Source organism: Salvelinus namaycush, chromosome 36, assembly GCF_016432855.1.
Source record: "Salvelinus namaycush isolate Seneca chromosome 36, SaNama_1.0, whole genome shotgun sequence".
NCBI lineage: Eukaryota > Metazoa > Chordata > Actinopteri > Salmoniformes > Salmonidae > Salvelinus > Salvelinus namaycush.
Window position 1 is genome coordinate 21,000,585 of NC_052342.1, and position 19,518 is coordinate 21,020,102.

The window sequence follows — 19,518 nt, forward strand, 5'->3', positions numbered from 1 at the left end:
GTTAGCTTTTTTTACATGGCACGTACTGCACTTTTACTTTCTTCTCCAACACTGTTTTTGCATTATTTAAACCAAATTGAACATATTTCATTATTTATTTGAGACTAAATTGATTTTATTTACGTATTATATTCGGATAAAATAAGTGTTCATTCAGTATTGTTTTAATGGTCATTATTACAAATATATATAAAATAATAATAATAAATTGGCCGATTGAATTGGTATCGGCTTTTTTTAGTCCTCCAATAAAATCGGTATCGGCGTTAAAAAAATCATAATCGGTCGACCTCTAATACCTCGTCAGTTGTACAACTGAATGCCTTCAACTGAAATGTGTCTTCCACATTTAACCACGCTGTAATCTGATTACAATATTTTTGCTGGTAACGTTTTCTAATCCATTACTCCCTAAACTTGACAGCTTCCTATTTCAATGTATGGCCTTTCTTTTGCATTTCATAGATGATGCAACAAAAATCTAAATAGATTTTTTTGTTTGTTTGTTTAATCTTTTACCAGATAGATCTATTGTGTTATATTCACCTACATTAATTTCGCATCTCATCAAACTTCAAAATGTTTCCTTTCAAATAGTATCAAGAATATGCATGTCCTTGCTTCAGGTCCTGAGCTACAGGCAGTTAGATTTGGGTATGTCATTTTAGGCAGAAATTGAGATGAAGGGTCCTATCCAGAAGAGGTTTAATACCGGTAATCCATTTATAATCCTTCTTTCAGACTCACATATTCAGTTCAGACGCACTTAAAATTGTCACACAAAAACCCTGAAATAAGTTCATGAGGTAGCTTAGCTTTCGATTCAATTCCACTTAAAAAGACCTTCAGATTGTGAATAGTAATTAGGGAAGCTTGCACTGTCACTGCAGCCAACTGTGACTTGTCATATTAAGGGAGTTGAGGGAGTTGTTTCTCTGTGATTTGTCATATTGAACATATCAGATAGGAGGGAGTTGTTTCTCTGGGACTTGTCATATTAAAACATCATAGCACAGATACACGAGGGAGTTGTTTCTCTGGGACTTGTCATATTAAAACATCATAGCACAGATACACGAGGGAGTTGTTTCTCTGGGACTTGTCATATTAAAACATCATAGCACAGATACACGAGGGAGTTGTTTCTCTGGGACTTGTCATATCAAACATCATTTCAGATATGAGGGAGTTATTTCTCTTTTGATCAGCTACTAGAACCCAAACCTAGAGCAGCAGCAGGAAGCCAGTGTAACTACGGTAACAAGACATGACTCAGCAAATCAAGCATCAGGCCAGCAGGCAGCAACAGGAAACAGGCAGGAAAACCTATAAAAGCAGCAAATAAGGTCAATAGCAGCACAACCATAAACACTGCAAAATGTAACGCCACAAGTCACGACCACAAAGTAAACAGGAAGTGAAGCACAATGAATAGAGTACTGAATGAGGTACCGTATGGATGGCGATAGCAGGGAAAGTATCAAAATAAAACAGGATTACAGGAATGGACAGTCTGGTTCCAGATCTGTTTCTTTGTACTATATTAGCCCAGTCCTATGGCCGTTGTCATGCAAAAACATGTTTGTTGATCCGGGACCAGGCTAATATGGACTAGGCTGTAAGCATAAAACAAAAACAAGATGGCGGGTAAGTTTGCAACCACCAATCGCTGGTATGGAGATGAGACAGCAGGCAGGAGACATCTGATGGAGGATGGTTTGGGATCAGGTGGCATGGATGGATGGAGATGGTTGATGGGTGTATGTTGGGAGCTGAAACAAGGGGGGGGTAAATCAACGGCACAGCAGCAGGCAGGGGCAGGGCAATATGTCACATCACAGCCAGGGTAGTGAGCGACCCAACAGGCAAGGCAGCATTGAGTGGGATCATCAGTGCAGATTTGGCAAGCTGGCCAGGATACGAAGTACAGTCACAACAACACAGCTCACAACATCCATCCATGGATGGACCCACAGCTTCCGGCCTGGAACAGACCCTCTTTATCTGAACAAATCAGCCCAGCCAGACCCTCTCTCCGTTAGGAACAGCAACCCAGCGTCATGGGCGGTTGTGGGGGTCTGATGGCGTAGTCAGCAGCGATTAGCAGTGGGCCTACCTGGTGAGGTGGTGTCTCCATCCAGAAGGTTGTCATCCTCGGAGGTGTGGAAGTCCATGACAACCCCTGTGCCATCCAGCAGCTCCTCGTCGCTGCTGGCGCTGGTGATACTGTTGTAGCCGTTCCTGTAGTAGCCGTTCCTGTTGAAGAGCTGCTCCGACTCCATTTAGCTACGCGCTACACACGCAGTGGCCTGTGTGGAGAGAACACACACAAACTCAGATCACAGGGTAGGGCACTGTGGCGATGCCATTGTAGCTGACACACACACACACACTCAGGCAGACAAGGAAGTCCACAGGCTGGCTGATTAGGAAGTTGGAACCAGAGGGCCGAGTCTGGTAAAGGTTTCTGTTTCAGATTAGGTCTGACTCCGAACCTGGTACCAACCTCAGTGCAGGGTTGTTTCTAGTTGGTGACGGAAGGAGGAAGGGGCGGAGGTCATTAGGAGACATGAGTGTGAGCCGTCAGACCCAGACACTTCATTATGCATCACTATGCCCATGCATCTCATTACCTCCATCTGTCTGTTTGTCGGAGTGTGTGCTAGATAGCAGTGATGAGTCTGTACGCCCTGCATGTTGTGCACGACACCTCTCTGTCCCAATCTGAACTCTGTCTTTTTGTGTTTGTTCCTTTGTTTATATGGTCCCCCCCTCAGATGGAGATATCGATTCCTATTTGAAATATTTATACCTCTCCAGTCCATCAGTTATGTGGGGCATTTTTGCTGCATCCGTTTTGTGGAAACACATGAATGCAAACAAAACATTTCTGTGTGGGAAGAACCAGCCAGGAGTGTGTGGTCCTATTTTTAGATTGGGGATTAGGATGAACAGAGTGACACACACATGAACAGGAGTGGATACATCCTGTCCACTGATGTGAAGCTGGCTTAGAACAACACTCCTAGAGCACAGTAACTTCACTATTGTGCCCCCTAGTGTTGGCAGGGGAAAACACCTTCCAGATCATAAATAAAATCCAAATGTATTCATCACATGCTTGGTAAACAGCAGGTGTAGACGAACAGTGAAATGCTTACTTACGGGTCCTTCCCAACAATGCAGAGAAAGAAAAGAGAAATAATAGAAAAGTAAAACACGTAATAATAGATACACAATGAGTAACGATAACTTGCCTATATACACGTGGAACCAGTACAGAGTCGAGGCGCAGGGGTACTAGGTAAATATGTACATATAACTAGGAATAAAGTCACAGTTAATAAACAGTAGCAACAGTGTATCTGATGAGTTAGTAGAGAACCAGAGAGGAAGGGCTGATACACCAACATCTGACCTAGATCATCAAAGATAGTAGCTATCCTATCTGACTGAATAAGCAGGTTAGTGATTCTTCTAAACAATGGTTTCTGGTCTAATGCAGCAAGATGTGATCTTTTTCCACTAGCTAGCCTATATGACTGTGAATACGCAGGTTAATGATTCTTCTAACAATGGTTTCTGGTCTTATCTAGCAAGACGTGATCTTTTTCCATGTGGTAAAACAAGCTAGGCCTAGGATTTGAAATGGAAGCAGGTTGAGCTAACGATATGTTTAAATTTAATAGAACTATGTAGTGTATCATCATCCCAACCAGACCCAGTCAAATGAAGAACTAAATTAATCCAAAAGTGAACCATATGAAATCAAAAGGCAGGCAGCAATTGATTTCATCTGTAGACGAGTCACCAAGTAACAGCCAGAGAGCCTGAGGGATAAAGTCTGGGTAGAGTAACTGACTATAGGCCTAATCCTCTATTAAATGTATTGTTCTGATAACTTATTTTAAGCTGGCAGTGGTATCACTGACTCTTCTGGGGAGATTAGATATAGTCTAGTATCCTCTCTCTTTAAACATAAATTAAAATCTAATCAAATGTTATGTCACATGCTTTGTAAACAACAGGTGCAGACTAACAGTGAAATGCTTAATTACAGGCCCTTCCCAACAGTGCAGAGAGAAAGAAAATAGAGAAATATTAGATTTTTTTTTTTTTAAGTAATAAATACACAATGAGTAATGCTAACTTGGACATATACAGATGCAAGTCACAAACTCATTATGACAGGAAGAAAGAGTCAGAAGTCCTCCTAGGCCTAATCCAGATCATTTGCACTCATCAACATTCAACAATGAAAGCAAAAGGACATGATAGTTTAACTGATGTCACTACAGCTCATGTTTCATTCAAGTATAATCATTGCAGACACACCTCTGTGAACACGTTGTGAGACAGACACACATCTTGTCACATCAACATTTTCTCATAGGTGTCTATGGAGGAAGAAACACACCAGAGAGCCTACATTTCACTAGCCTGGTCCCAAAACTTTATATACAGTAACCTACTATTTTCTATTGTTGTCATGCCAATACACCAACAGTCTGGACCACTAGGCTAACAACTCCCTCTCACCTTGAATGAAGAAATCAATTTGAGCTGTATCAAATCAAAGCATGAAATTAAATTCTGTTTGTTTTTAAACGCTAGTTGAGAGAATGCCAAGAGTGTGCAAAGCTGTCATCAATGCAAAGGGTGGCTACTTTGAAGAATCTAAAATATATTTTGATTTGTTTAACAAATTTTTTGGTTACAAGATTCCATACATGTTATTTCATGGTTTTGATGTCGTCACTACTATTCTACAATGTAGAAAATTGTAAAAACAAAGAAAAACCCTTGAATGAGTGTGTGTTCATAATTTTGACTTGTACCGTATGACATATGTTAGTAATTTAAATCTTGTTACATTTTCACATGGAACTGTCTGTTCCTACCCAGTCTGGAGAGGCGCATGTTTGTTCCTCTCACCTTTTCACAAGGTTGAGGTAAAGTCGTGAACATTTTTGGTAAATTAAACAACCTTCAGGCTTCATTATCAACAGAGGGAAGGTTTTTAGTTTACAACAGCCCAATAAGAGCCAATAGTGAAATGAACACTCCCAGGGGAGTCTCAGAACCAGCCTGACATGACAAACCAATAGGGTATGAAATGATCAATCATAAATTGGCGAAGTATCTTTATAGACTTCAATCCAACAGATGTCAGGTACATGAAGTTGCCTACTGCACACTTAGGCTAAGCTTTTGATCTCGTATCAGAACAAATACAGCATTAGGTTAAAGTTGACAGGATGATGACTTTATAAAACAGCTACTAAAATGCAGTGATGGGGTCAATTCCATTTTAATTCGGAAAGTAAACCAAATTCCAATAAAAAAAATATTTATTGAAAAGCTGTGACATATAATTGGAATTTCAGTGTTCTTCGTGAATTGACTGGAATTTAAATGGAATTGCCCCCAACCCTGCTACAATGGATACTTGTTCCTTATCAATTTTCACTCTGACATTTTAGAATGTGTGAGAGGAGTGAGGTGTGTAGAACACATGTGTTTGAATGGCAACAGCATTATTGCCATCTCCTACAACTTATAGAGTAGGAGAGAAAGCGGTCCTCTTCTGTCAGTAGTCAAGGAGCTAAGTGTTGCCAGGGGAAACTGTTGCTGGGATATGACTCAGCGTTTTGCCTGTCCCTCAGTGATATGATCACATCTCCTGTAAGGCATAGTCCCCACTGCCAACACTACAGGTTGACTTGACACACCTCCAAACAAAATAAAAGCAATAACTTTTTTTTTAACTACTATACCTCCCCTACCTACTGTAATAATCAAGGATATAGCCTTATAATGCAAAACTGTTCAATTGCAAGTTGTGAGAAACCTTAAATAAAATCTCAAGCGCTATAAGCTTGCATTATGCTGCATATTCTAGGAATCAGACCATAATGGTGAAGCACCCTCCTCAGACAGCGCTGCCTATCCCCAATCCCCAAGCAGAAAGTTTCAAAGGAAGACCTGGTACATCTCAAGAAAAATAGGAAGTGCTTACTTCGAGAGCTGATTCAACAAAAATGAAAAAAGATGTAGGCTAGGCCTTCAGAAATATGCCACACCATCTAGAAGCAACAGGGCAGGAACTTGGGTTGTGACATTGTAGAAGTGAGAATTAAAAACGGATGATTCTTCTATAATATGTCAGCACTGTCATAGATGGAACACCAAATATGGACATGAATATTGTCTCTTAAATACTATGAATGCCACCCTGCACTTAAATAATATAAAGAGTACCAGCAGGCACCTATTTCAGTCCACTTCAAGCACAATGGACTCCAACTGGATGCTCTGGTCAAGAGCTCCAGAAAACTAACTTAATCATGCAGCACTGAAAAGACAAGTGTGGTTCCTGAGTTTATTAAGCAATAACATCCCATCATGCTAAGGGTCATGTATAAAAAATTATGAGCAGGCCATTATTTTGCCTACCATGGCTATGCCCCCTTAGGATGACAATCCCCTCATCCACAGAGTGGTCACTGAATGGTTTGATGAGCATGAAAACAATGTAAGCCATATGTCATGGCCGTCTCAGTCACCAACTGAACACTTACGGGAGATTCTGAAGCGGTGCCTGAGACAGCGTTTTCCACCCCCAATAAAACACCAAATGATGGAATTTCTTGCGGGAGAATATTGGAGGGATGCGACACCAGAGTTCCAGACACTTGTAGAATCTATGCCAAGGTGCATTGAATCTGTTCTGGCTCGTTGTGACCCAATTCCCCAATAGGACACTTTATGTTGGTGTTTCCTTTATTTTGGCAGTTACCTGTAGCTGCATGGGGCAAATGAATACGAGCAGAAACTAGAAAAAGACATCGACTTACCCTAAAAAAGCAAATTTTCACCCAAAGAAATTGTGGGTGAGGCCTGAGGTTCTTTCCTGTTGCTCACATGCAGAGGCCAATCTATGCCCCATACTCACCCTAGCATCATATTTTGCAGCATGTAAAACAAAGCTGACACATTCCATTCATATAGTTATGGTTTGGTAATAATCACGTGATACATAGGACAATGCATGGGTGAAAAGGAAGGAAAAATAAATATCCATATGCAATACCTCCATATAGATTTATGCCATAACATCTGCATGCAATACAAACTATATGTATCTCTGTTTTACTGTGTAAGCTACCTGGCCACTAAATAAGCATGAAAATACCAAGTTCCACTGTAACTACAGTATCTGTCATCACGCGCCTTTCTGATATATCATGCCATGGGGGTGCTATGACATTTTTTAAAAGCTAGGTCAGCAGTGTTTCTGGATGATACAACAAATGTTATAACTTACAATGACATCATCCTAAATGTCACATAAAAGATGCAGCCAGCTAGTTAGAACCACAAATAAGTACGATTTATCTGCGAATAACTGTCTCGTAGTATGATATAAAAGCCAACAAGAATTTTGCTAACAAACAAGCTACGACTGGCAGGGGCTCGAGCGCTCCTTCATAACATCAGTTGGTTAAGGGGGGGCCTGATCGATTTTGATGCAACTCCACCATTTGGCATGATGAATTTCACAAAGCGATTTCTTATTATATGCATAACTGACCTGTCAAACTTCTCTATAAATGCATCATATGCTGAATATGTGCAACATCATTATGGTGAAAATGATTTAAAAAATAATGCATGGAGAGATGAGCAACCTGTATTCACAGTTAAAATTGCCAACGGTAGTTACGATAGTGTGTAAAATATAACCTCATCACACCGCGGTGTGCACCAGCAACATACTTTACCTTTGCAATCCCTATTCCACCCGGGACATACCGAATCATCCTTTTCTTGAGTAAAAACGGAGAGTTTTTACTAAAATATATTTGACATTCTCCCCATGTTTTTTTTGTCCCGTTCCTGTGGGTCGTCACTAGTTAATACATACATAAAGTAATAAACCCCGCCTATTTCTACAATTTCGATTCGATTTTTTAAAACCTAACCGTAACCACACTGCTAACCTTATGACTAACCCTGGCGTTAAATTAAGACCAAAAGTTATTTTTTGTTTTCATGATATTAACGACTTTGTGGCTGTACTGTCTAGTGGGGGGGGGGGGGGGGGGGGGGGAATCCTGTACCAGTGACGTTAACATCCGGTTTCTTGATCGCCCGCCGTCGTAAGGAGCGAGAGAAGAAGCAAAGAGGCTGGATTTGACATTATTATTCAAATGTTTCATCAAGTACAATAAAACAATATACATTAAAAGCCAAAACTATGACATTGGATTGGGAATAGTCAGAGTGCAATGTTTTAGATTTGAAGTCAAACAAGTTCATATGACACATTTCTTGCAACAAAGGATTTTTGACCTATATAATAAATGTATTATTAAACAGATTCTTTCATCCATGTCCTCATTTAATCCGTCATAACACACACATACAGTGCTTCATTGGAAACCTCCATGCATTTGGTAAGAGAGGAATATCTTCTGGTCATGGCTAACATTGGAGTGTGGCTAGAAAATCTAGTTTCTCTTATTTGAAAGGTCAAAAAGCCAGAAAGTCGATCACATCTTTAAAAGATTGGGAACTTCTTGATTACAGCATCGATAATAAATTTGCGGGAAAAAAGAAGTGTAAAAGACTCATACCAATATCACCATCTACTGGTTGTATACAGCATACCAACGTTGACATCATTAACATGGTAAATCTGCTCTTCCAGTGTTTTTTTCTGATAGGAACGTGCTTAGTCCCAATTCTCCACCCTCTTCCCTGAAATTTGCTTGTACCCCAAAAATGATAGGATTGGTGTAATAGCCACATGCTTACACAAATCCTATGCTGTTAAATCTATGTGGGGGAGTGCACAAGTGTACACTTCAAGAAAAAGCGTGGAGAATTAGGACACACACTTTGATTGTCAGTCCTTTCCACCCAAACTGTAGTAGAAGCTAGTGTCTCTGCGATGTTGCTGCACAGGCATGTTTCTCTGTGTGTCCCTGAGCTTCTCCAAGTCGATCTCCAGCAGAGCCATGCCTGTGTTCTCTCCTCCACAGTCCCCCATCACCACCCCCCAGGGGTCCACAGCCAGGGCGTGGCCGTACGACGAACGCTTCTCATGGTGACTGCCCACTTGGGCTGCGGCAAGGACAAAGCACTGGGTCTCAATGGCCCTGGCACGAAGCAACACCTGCGGTTAGAAGAGCAGCGTGTTTTATATTGGTCCACATTCTTCAATACTGGTGCTGAAGAGTAGGATCCACAGGGATTCTAGCCCAGTACTAAGGCACCTGAATCAACTAATGAAGTTTATGATTTGAATCAGGTGTGTAAGTATTGGACTGGAACAAAAGCCTGCTAACCCTGTGGGTCCCCAGGACCATGTTCGAACAACACTGTTATAACTTGTATTAAAACATAGAAACAGCAGTGCTTGAAATAGTAGCTAGTAGAAATTATAGTACAAGACAGAGGAAGATGTGTGTTTCTGCAAAAATCTATCCCACCTCCCAATGAGCAGCACCTGTGGCCACAGTAAACGCTGACGGGTAGGTGAGAATCTCCGCCCCCTGTCGCAGCAGAGCCAATGACAGCTCAGGGAACCTCAGGTCATAACAGATACCCAGTCCCACCTGGAACACAATACAGTGACAGAATACTGGGGTGGTAGATCTAAGAATCTGGTGTACAAAGATGGAGGTTAGTTGCAATAACAATTCAATGAGAGCAGAATTGGTGGAATCATAGAATGACCTTGCCAATGGGAGTTTGGACTGGAGGAATGAGACTGGATCCAGGTATGGTGAAGGCACTCTCTTTTAAGGACACACCTCTTCCTGGCAGCTCCACATCAAACAAGTGGGACTTCCTGTATACGGACACTATATCACCTGTAGGGTTAAGTGAAAGTGTCAGCACTTCAGTGTGTGTGTGTGTGTGTGTGTGTGTGTGTGTGTGTGTGTGTGTGTGTGTGTGTGTGTGTGTGTGTGTGTTCATACCCTTTTCATTTATGATGATGTGACTGTTGTAGATTCGCCTGTCCGCCTCCCAGTCATGCCCTCTCTCATGAAACCCTCCAAGAGAGAGCCACACGCTCAGCTTCCTAAGAAAGGACAGATGTGGATTAACTGCAAAAACACTAATCAATAACAGAACAAGATGAGATGAAGTCCCCCATTCAAGAATTGTTATTAGACTAGGATGTAATAGAAATGAATAGAATAGACAACCACACTGAGTAGCTAGTAGTACTCACTTGGCGAGCAGTGTATAGCGTGAGATAATGTCTCCCGTTAGCCTCTCAGACAGATTCAGGGTCTCCTCTCGACTAGAGCCGATGTAGTCAAACCCCTCAGGTAGGAAAACCATGCTGGCTCCACCCTCTTTTGCCGCCTGCACCAATCGCTTGCAGGCAGTGAAGTTGGCCTCCTTGTCAGGGGTTGCGGTCACCTGGCACACCGCTGCCACTGGATGAGGCGATGATGATGACATCCTGGAAAGAAAGACACTTGAGTTTAGATTAAGTCGGGGCGGCAGGTAGCCTAGTGGTTAGAGCATTGGGCCAGTAACCGAAAGGTTATTAGATCAAATCCCAGAGCTGACAAGGTAAAAATCTGTCATTCTGCCCCGGAACAAGGCAGTTAACCCACTGTTCCTAGGCCAACATTGTAAATAAGAGTTTGTTCATAACTGACTTGTCTAGTTTTAAAAAAGTCAAGCATCTAAAGGGTTAATATTAGTGTAAGAGGTCAAAAATGTGGCTAGTTATAATAGCTGAACATTACTAATTGACCTACATTCACAAGTCAGTGACACCTTGACAGAAAATGAATTAAAGGCATTACGTTTTCATTTTAGAATAACCAATTCACCCCTATTGCCCCCCAAAAATGGGCTATGGTAACAGACGCATGCATTGTAAACAACTTTCAGCTGTCAGTTAAAAGGTTGACTGGTGTCGTTACCTTTGATGCACCCCAATGCAGCTCGAGCCCCAAGACGAATGACAGTCCAGTAAATGTTTCACCTGAGTTCTTCTTAAACTGCACCTGAGCACGAACATTGGCTTGACGCAAGTGTCAAAACAAATCTGTCTGTATCCAACTGAGCAACACCAGATAAGTCTCTTCTTTGCTCGTGCTGTACTTTGGACTCTGTTTTAATTTCAAGTTAATGCAAAATCCAGTCAGTAAAGTATCTTAACATCAACAATGTAACTACCTACTGCATGCGTTGTGTTTGCGGCGCCAAATTGCACGACTACGAGACAAGCTAGTACAACATTCTTCATGTGTTGTTTTGATTACGGGTTTCCTAACAGGCAATCACATGAGACAGCTCAAGATAGTCAGCCTTGGGCCCTCAGCCCCCACCACTAGCGACACCCTTCCAAGATGGCAGCGAACAGTAGCAACACGGTTAGCAAACCCAGCAACATTATCGGGGGGAAACAATCAGGGCCGTCGGCTGAGCAGGTATCCCCACTTTCCTTTAAATCCTTAATTGTCAGAATATTCATGTGTTGTTAGCAAATGCTTTTTAATAGTTGCGGACTTTGAGATACAAACCCGGACTTGCCAGTCACGCATCTGGCTAGCTAACGTTAGCAAGCTAGCTATCTAGCTCGCTCCCATCGTCTGCTTCTTACTAGTGTTTTCCTCAAAACTGATATTTTATGATTTAGAGGCCAAGTCTGATATCAGTCGTATTCACAATACCTCATTGCATTTATAATCATTTTAGCTAACTACAATCTGTTAGCCTGGCTAGGTTTCTATCAGTATTCATTAACGTAAGATACTCAGGCGAATTGCAAGGAAGGGATTGGTTGTGCTGTCGAGCAGATGAGAAACTATTTCTGCCTGTCACTGTTCGTGCTATTAGCGTCGCTCTCCCTTGCCAACCAGTGGCATACAGAACCGCATTAGTAATACAGCCAGTTTGACAAATCACAAATAAACGACTATTGTATTTACTTGTAGCTAATCAATAACTGGTCTAATAATATTTCCTTTTCCAGGTAGGCCTATATAACGAGGCTTTTTGCAACTTTGTTCAATCCAATGTAAGTTCAGAAATCTGTGTGTATTGTGGCTGCCCTGAGTTGGTAGAGCATGGTGCTTGCAACGCTAGGATCATGGGTTCGACTCCCACTAGGGACCCGGATACGAAAATGTATGTATGCATGCACTACTGTAAGAGAGCTTTGACACCGACTAAAGTTGTTGCCCACGCAGGCCTTCCCGCAGGTCACCAGATTTTTCAGTCACTTTGTATAAAAGGGTTTGCTGAAGGGCATATTATAATGAGAGAATGTTTAAATGTGATGCATTTGGTGTGTTCAAAAGGTTGTGGCTGCATTCCAGAGGATGCGCTCAGAACAGCGCAGCATGGCCTCCAAGGCTGCAGAGCTGGAGATGGAGATCAACGAGCATAGGTAACTACAGTACTAGTTACCGCTCCTATTTCACTCACTGTTCACTTCTGTTGACTTAACTATGGACTTGGCCACAGAGAGGAATAATCTTTGATCGGTCTGTAAGGTGTTAGAGATGAGAGATTTGGACACTGTGGGATGAATCAAGTCTTCCCTGGATTCCTCATTTCATCTCTCCTCGCCTCCCTCTCAAAATGCATTGGAGGAAAAGGTCCGACGGGAGGAGCCTCATGTCTTAACTTTTTGATATTCACTCTTATTACATTCCTCTCACAACTTCCCTCTTTTTTTTCTCAGCCTAGTCATCGAGACCCTAAAAGACGTGGATCCAACCAGGAAGTGCTTCCGACTGGTGGGCGGGGTGCTCGTGGAGAGGACGGTTAAGGAAGTCTTACCAGCTCTGGGAAGCAATAAAGAACAGGTAAGCTTTCGCTTTTGTTTGCTTGCTCTTTGGGGTATAATCCGGGGTTGCTGTAAAGCACTTTGTAATGACTGCTGTTGTAAAAAGGGCTGCCTAAAATAAGATTGCTTGATGAGAAGAAACCATTAATATATCAACTGTCAGTATGTACATGATGTGGTGGCCATGAGCATAGTCCGACTGGGGAAGAAAACCTCTAACCTTCTGGTTCCAAAGTACTCCAGCCACACTACAGTCAAACACTCCAGTCGCATAACGTTCCCAAGGGGGCAAACTCGCTTGGAAGTGTTTTTAATAAAGAAAAAGCACTAGAGCAACTGACGGCCGAGTGTACTTAAAAACAGTAGGTGGCCGTCCTATCGCCTCCGACAAGAATGCCGGCCATTACTTTATTTTCATTTCCTGACAATTCTACATGTTAAATCACTACCGTTCGTCGACACCCAGCACATAATCAACTGCACACGATCGACGTTAATTATGGTGCGTCTTTGCTTTAGCATAATTACCAAGGCTATAGGTTGTTGCAATACTATCTTGTAAAACTAAATCACTGCTGATCATGCATCATGATTATCATTCTGCTGTCCCCTCTTTTCCTTACAGATATCAAAGATTGTAGAGTCCCTCAACACACAGATGCAGACAAAAGGCCGGGAGCTCACGGAGTATCGGGAAAAATACAATATCCGATTGGTGGGAGAAGGAGAGGAAGGACAGGGCAAATCGGCAGCTACCTCCAATGGGGGCGGGTCTAAAGGCGGTGCCGGCGTTCTAGTTTCATAGCTTTGTGTGTAGAGACTTTAGTACGATAGGAAATTGTGCGGAATGCCATCGAGCATCGAGTCAGCACAGATCCTGGAAGGCATTTCAAAGGCAGAGTTTGACGTGTGTCTTGCATGAAATAAATTATATAATAAACCAATGTCACAAGGGCCAGATTATCCAGAACATTCAATTCAGATCAAAGTGATCCCTTTTCACCTATAGTTCAACAAAACTTAAACCAACATTTCACTTACACTCTGGTTTAATTACAAGCCTTTCGCCTTTTACTCGAGACAGTGTTTCATCAAAATCTTACGGGATGATTGTTGTAAAAGACATGCCTTCTTGATGACCATATATTGATTTTAAGTTTATTTATACTCTATTGTCAGTCATATTTCAATGTATATTATGATCCTGTTGTTGGGGGCTCTGTTTTTGAGAGGTTTGTCTCTGGCATGCTGTAAAATAATGCTTGCAAAAGGAATGACAATCTGATTGGTAAAACACTATTCATAACAACACACTGTATCATTTCAATCTTTCTTGAAGGTGCACTGTGCAGAAATCGCTCCGCCATTTCCTCATTGCAAAAATTCTAGTAGTTCTCCTAATTTAAGTTTGTGACAAAACAAGCAAGTGTAGAAAATCATTGTACCATATAAACTGCTGTGAAATATATTTTTCCATAACCAAAATGTTGTATTTCCAGCTGTTGGAAGCTGGTGTACAAAACCTAAATTAAAAGATGCAAAAAATGAAACTTAAGATCAGGGAGCATAGAAATTGCGCGCACAGAACAGATTTACTGCTTCTTAGACTTGCGTTCAATGATAATGACAGATCTATAACTCATTTTTCTATGTGCATTTGAGGGGGGAAAAACAGTGTGCCCAGAGTATCTGGATAATGTAAATTAGCGTCCCAAACGGCAGCCTGTTCCCTATATAGTGCACTACTTTTGCTGAGGGTGCCATTTCAGACACGCCCAGTTTCTGACAGCTAATGTATTGGTATAGTCTTAAGTGCCCCCAATGTATCTGAAGCACACAGCCCTAGACTACATTATCTATCACCATGTAGTTGTGTGGAGAAAATTTGTTTTTTTGTGAATGTTTAGGAATAAAAATAAATACATGTTAACATGGTTTCTGATGTCTGCTGCTTTTTGCTGTATATGCGTAATATGTCATATTATACAATCAGTTTGCTGGTGGTATAAGGGATTTGTGTCAATTCAAATCTTGTATCAGGACAAAATGTGATTCAGAGTCACCGAATATACTTTAAGTATTTTTATTAAACACAAGCGATAAATGGTAAATGCAATTTTTGTATATACGGGTTCTCTGTATCACCTCTGCAGGGCAGAACAGAGAACTGGCAGGATGTAAGTAAACAGCTGTTCTTATACAGTGATAGACGTAGTTCCAACCCGTCTGTTGGCCTATCACAGTAGAGGCTGAGCTTGGTTTAAACTTTGCTCAGCCTATTGCCGGCGCTCAGACTGGTCCCAGCCTCTTGGCGCTCCTTGGTGTCCGGCGCTGTTGCTGTGTACATTACGCTCCCACACCCTGGAGACAGGTCAGACAGCTCTGCAACATTGTTTGAGCTATTTGCACCTGCATAGAAAGCATACTGTTCTCGCTCAAAGTTAACCACAGCTTCTCAGCACACTATCTGGGGCACAATGTTACTTTCAGCACACCCAGGCGCCCAGGCTAACAGTTGCTAATATTATATCACGTGATATAGTATTGGGTTATAGTGCAATAAACACAGATCCTCACAGTGGTCACTGTTTAAAGCGTCTTTAGCAAGCCGCCAGGAGTCTCGTTCTACTGTGGACAAATACCTGAAAGACCACATGAAACAAACCTGGACAACATCTGCCGATACACTGGTCTTAGAACAGAGGACCTACCAGCTGTCATGAACAGAGCTATGGCATGCCATCCCCGGGCGCAAGTAAACTATACAGTACCTGAACCAGTACCTGTTAGAAGGGTGCGTTAACGAGGTTCATACAGTGCCCATACAAATAAGGTTTGGATTGTGTGTCCAGGGTAGGTTATGGAACTGTACACAGGAACATGAACATGCTCTTGGTACTGTGTATATAATCCATCATTCATACATCTACCACAATTTAGTGAAGTAAATAGTTTGGCTATACTTATTCGCAACATATGTTTTAATGTAACGTTAGAATAGTTTCATAGGAGGCAAAGGCACTGGTGGTTTTGACCAAGATCGTCTTCATTTCTACGCGCACGGATAAGGATTATTTGGCAGATAGTGTTCATTCAAGTACTGTTCAAACTAGTTACAGCACTACTATTCGTGAGATGGGAAAATAAATGCCGACGAGGATGGGATTCGAACCCACGCGTGCAGAGCACAATGGATTAGCAGTCCATCGCCTTAACCACTCGGCCACCTCGTCCCCTACGTTTACAGATGAAGCAAAAATACAATTTATCTCAAATCCACGACAAATCAGTGTTTATTATTTATTAATTTTGCTATATCGGTTTATCATATTCAAGATATCATTTTCATAAAAGTGCTAGCTAGCCGCACAGCATATTTGAACGTCCAGCTGTTTGCTACGAACACAATAAATGCTCCATTATGTCAAAATGCCCTTCTATTCTAGGGTTTGTGGTAATATGAAAAGCGCATAGACATGCGCCACAACATCACAGGTGCCCCTACTCCAAATGCCGGAGGATTTGAGCAGGCTTCGAGTCTGAGCTTGAGGCTAGCGATCAATCTTTGATTAAAAAAAACAATCAAACTTTACTCGGCACGACTGTGCTGAGATTGGGTCAGAGATGGTAGGAGATAGTGATGGATAAGAAAGTGAAGCATAGTGGTACGAATGTAGGAGGGAGTAAGACAAATAAAGTGGGATAGAAAGGGAGTAGGGGTTTGAAGGGGAGCGAGAAGTCTATGGAGGCAGAAAAGGAAGTTTGAGGATATCAACATAGTTTCCAACGATAGCGGCAGTTCGGAGGTAGAAAGTGCCGAGGAAGGGCAAGATAAGTCGCGAGGGAAGCATGGAGGTGAGAACCATGAAGTGATTCTGAAGTTTAGGGAGGAAGGAGGAGTTGGGGCGATGAGTCCGATAAGGTTGATGGCTGTGATAAAAGAGTTGATTGGGGAAGTTGTCAATGCTAAAGTGTTAAGAGATGGGAACTTGTTGGTATTCTGTAAGGACATGGCGCAGAGGGAAAACGCTCTGAGTGAAGCAAATAGGGAAGTGTAAGGTGGTGTCGAGCAGCTGGACTGATCAAGCAGGGAAGCAGTGGATTAAAGGGGTGATATCAGGAGTGCCTGTGAGTGTTAGCACTAAAGAGGTACAATTTGAGAGGAGGTGTTCTAGTGTGTTCAAAGATTGCAAGCAACAAGGGGTGGAGTTAGGGTAGATAGCATGTCTATTCTGTTACACTTCAAGGACCAGGTACTGCCAAATAAAGTAATCATAGGATATATGAGTTATTGTGTAAGGGCTTATGTACCAAAGCCTTTAAGATGTTCTAACTGCCAGAGGTTTGGGCATGTGGCAACAGTATGTAAAGAGAAAAAGACATGTGGAGGGGAGTATGGGAAGTGTGGGGATGGTGTACAACCAAAGTGCAGAGATGTAGGGGGAGGGGGGTGATGTGCCACCTTCAAAAAACAAGTACTTCACTATAGTATGCTAGGCAGAGGTATTAAACAGGAATATGTGGTGGTGGAGGGGTGCTAGTGGTAGTGAACTACCAAAATCCCTGTCAGATATTGGACCTGGAAGTGCTGAAGAGGGTGGAGGGCCAGGATAGAAGTAATGTGGTGTGGGGATTTTAATGGGGGGGGGGCACATTGATGGAAATGGCCGAGTAATGGAAAATCTAATAGAAATGAAAGGTCTGCTGTGCCTGAATGATGGCAGAGGGACCAGGATTGATGTAGCCACAGGGAAAGACTCTACCTTGGACCTCACTCTGGTATCTAGTGCGATGGCAGGAATCTGTGAGTGGGGGGTATGGGAGGAGTCGACAGTAGGGAGTGATCATTACCCCAAAGTATGCACAGTAGGCTGGAGGGAGGAGGAGGTGTCAGTGGATGGAGTAGGCAGGTGGATGTTTGGAAGGGCAAAGTGGGATCAGTTTCAGGAGCTGAGTGAGCAGGTGATGGCTCGGGTGGATATAAGAGGGGATGTGGATAGTATGAATAACTGGGTGAGAACAGCGATAGTGGGGGCAGTTACTGAGGCTACACCTAAGAGTTCAGGGAGGTGGAGGAAAGCAGTCCCATGGTGGACAGAAGAGTGTGGCAATGGTGAGGAGTAGGAACAGGGCATTTAGAGTACTGAAAAGGATGCATAACTTCCAACATCTGATTCAGTATTATCAGGCCCTGGTGAGGAGAACTATCCGTCAGGCAAAGAGGTCATGTTGGTGTCGGTTCTGTGACACCATTGGAAGGGTGACACCTGTGGGAGATGATGAGTGGGATTACCCAGTGTTGACGAGTGGGAAGGGTGTGGCAGTAACAGATGAGAAGGCAGAGATGATGGCCAAATTATTTGTCCAAGTGCATAGCTTGGCAAATTTGTCAGAGGGGCAGAGGGAGAACGAGAGAGGAGCATCCTGGAGCGCTGGCTAGGAGGGAGGAAGTTAATGATGCGTTGAATGCACCATTTACCATGGCAGAGGTGAAAAGGGCAATAGGTAAGGCTGGGTTAACTAGAGTGTGGGAGGAGGGGAAACTACCAGGCAGTTGGAAGGAGGCAGTAGTGGTACCAATCCGGAAGCCAGGGAAGGACCCAACGAGGCCAACAAGCTATCGGCCAATAGCTTTAACATCACATGTATGTAAGATTATGGAACGTATGATTATGGAGACGCTAACTTACTTCCTGGAGAGCAGGGGGCTAGTATCGCCACATCAGTGGGTTCAGGAATGGTAGGGGACCCAGTGCTCTGCTTAGAAGCAGAGGTCAGGAAGTCTGGGGTGAACAAGTTGACTGTTGTAGCTGTCTTTTTTGATGTGGAGAAGGCGTATGATGTGGAAGGAGGGGTTGTTAATCAAGCTTGATATTATGGGGGTAGGAGGAAGAACATACAACTGGATAAAGGATTTCCTGTTTGGAAGGTCTATCCAGGTGAGGGTGGGGAAGTCACTATCAGGCAGCTACCTGGTGGATAACGGTACACCACAGGGGAGTGTGATTAGTCCTCTGTTGTTCTCAATCATGATCAATGATGTTTACTCTCAGGTACAGCCAGATATTGGGAGGTCGTTATTTGCAGATGGGGCCTTATGGAAGAGGGGAAGAAATGTGCCATACGTAGTCAGGAAGGTACAGGAAGGAATTGATGAGGTAGAGCAGTGGGTGTTAATGTGGGAATTTCGGTTCTCTGTAGAAAACTCACAGTGTTCTTTACCAGGAGGAAGGTGGGAGATGAGGTATGCTTGAGGTTATATGGGAAAAACTTGGAGAGGGTGGGGACCTTCAGGTTCCTTGGGGTATTCTTTGACACTAGACTGACCTGGGCAGAACACATTGAGAAAGTGGTGGGAAAGTGTAAGAAGCTGCTAAAATGTGATGCACTGTCTGACAGGGAAGGAGTGGGGGCTGGGCGTTCCTCACTGAGGACCATGTATGTTGCATTGATCCAATCTTTAATAGACTATGGCAGTATTGCGTATGGTTGGGCAGCCCGGACCTCATTGGAAAGGCTAGATGTCAAACTGGAGCAAGGACTCAGAATATGTAGAGGGGTGTTTCGGACATCCCCAGTGGCTGCACTACAGGTGGAGATATGGTGGGAATATGCCATTGCAGATTAGGAGACATCAGCTGACATTTAAAAAAAATATATATATATATATTATTTCACCTTTATTTAAC

At 42.6% G+C, this 19,518-nt stretch overlaps 3 protein-coding genes and 1 non-coding gene across 5 annotated transcripts in view; 1 reads left to right on the forward strand and 3 right to left on the reverse strand.

Annotated features, from left to right (window-relative positions):
- The window catches only part of LOC120030631 (H(+)/Cl(-) exchange transporter 3-like), a 60,841-nt gene extending 52,945 nt beyond the window's left edge, over nucleotides 1-7,896 (reverse strand). For both annotated transcript variants that reach the window (XM_038976063.1, XM_038976061.1), the window contains exons 1-2: nucleotides 7,785-7,896; nucleotides 2,117-2,309 (exon numbers count right to left, since the gene is read on the reverse strand). In XM_038976063.1, coding sequence (XP_038831991.1) covers nucleotides 2,117-2,282 — 166 coding nt within the window. In that variant the 5' untranslated portion in view covers nucleotides 2,283-2,309; nucleotides 7,785-7,896. The remainder of the gene's footprint in view (nucleotides 1-2,116; nucleotides 2,310-7,784) is intronic.
- A 495-nt stretch (nucleotides 7,897-8,391) lies between these two features.
- Nucleotides 8,392-11,313, reverse strand: nit1 (nitrilase 1). The gene is made up of 6 exons (XM_038975723.1): nucleotides 10,956-11,313; nucleotides 10,247-10,483; nucleotides 9,990-10,093; nucleotides 9,745-9,881; nucleotides 9,498-9,623; nucleotides 8,392-9,181 (listed from the first exon to the last, which is right to left on the reverse strand). The coding sequence occupies exons 1-6, from the start codon at nucleotides 11,051-11,053 to the stop codon at nucleotides 8,912-8,914; spliced, it is 972 nt and encodes a 323-aa protein (XP_038831651.1). The 5' UTR covers nucleotides 11,054-11,313; the 3' UTR covers nucleotides 8,392-8,911.
- LOC120030348 (prefoldin subunit 2-like) lies at nucleotides 11,284-14,764 on the forward strand. Its single transcript, XM_038975724.1, has 4 exons — nucleotides 11,284-11,465; nucleotides 12,339-12,427; nucleotides 12,725-12,848; nucleotides 13,455-14,764. The coding sequence occupies exons 1-4, from the start codon at nucleotides 11,385-11,387 to the stop codon at nucleotides 13,632-13,634; spliced, it is 474 nt and encodes a 157-aa protein (XP_038831652.1). The 5' UTR covers nucleotides 11,284-11,384; the 3' UTR covers nucleotides 13,635-14,764.
- Nucleotides 14,765-15,980: 1,216 nt separating this feature from the next.
- trnas-gcu lies at nucleotides 15,981-16,062 on the reverse strand. The gene has a single exon. It is a non-coding gene; the product is annotated as a tRNA-Ser (tRNA).
- Nucleotides 16,063-19,518: the final 3,456 nt, after the last annotated feature.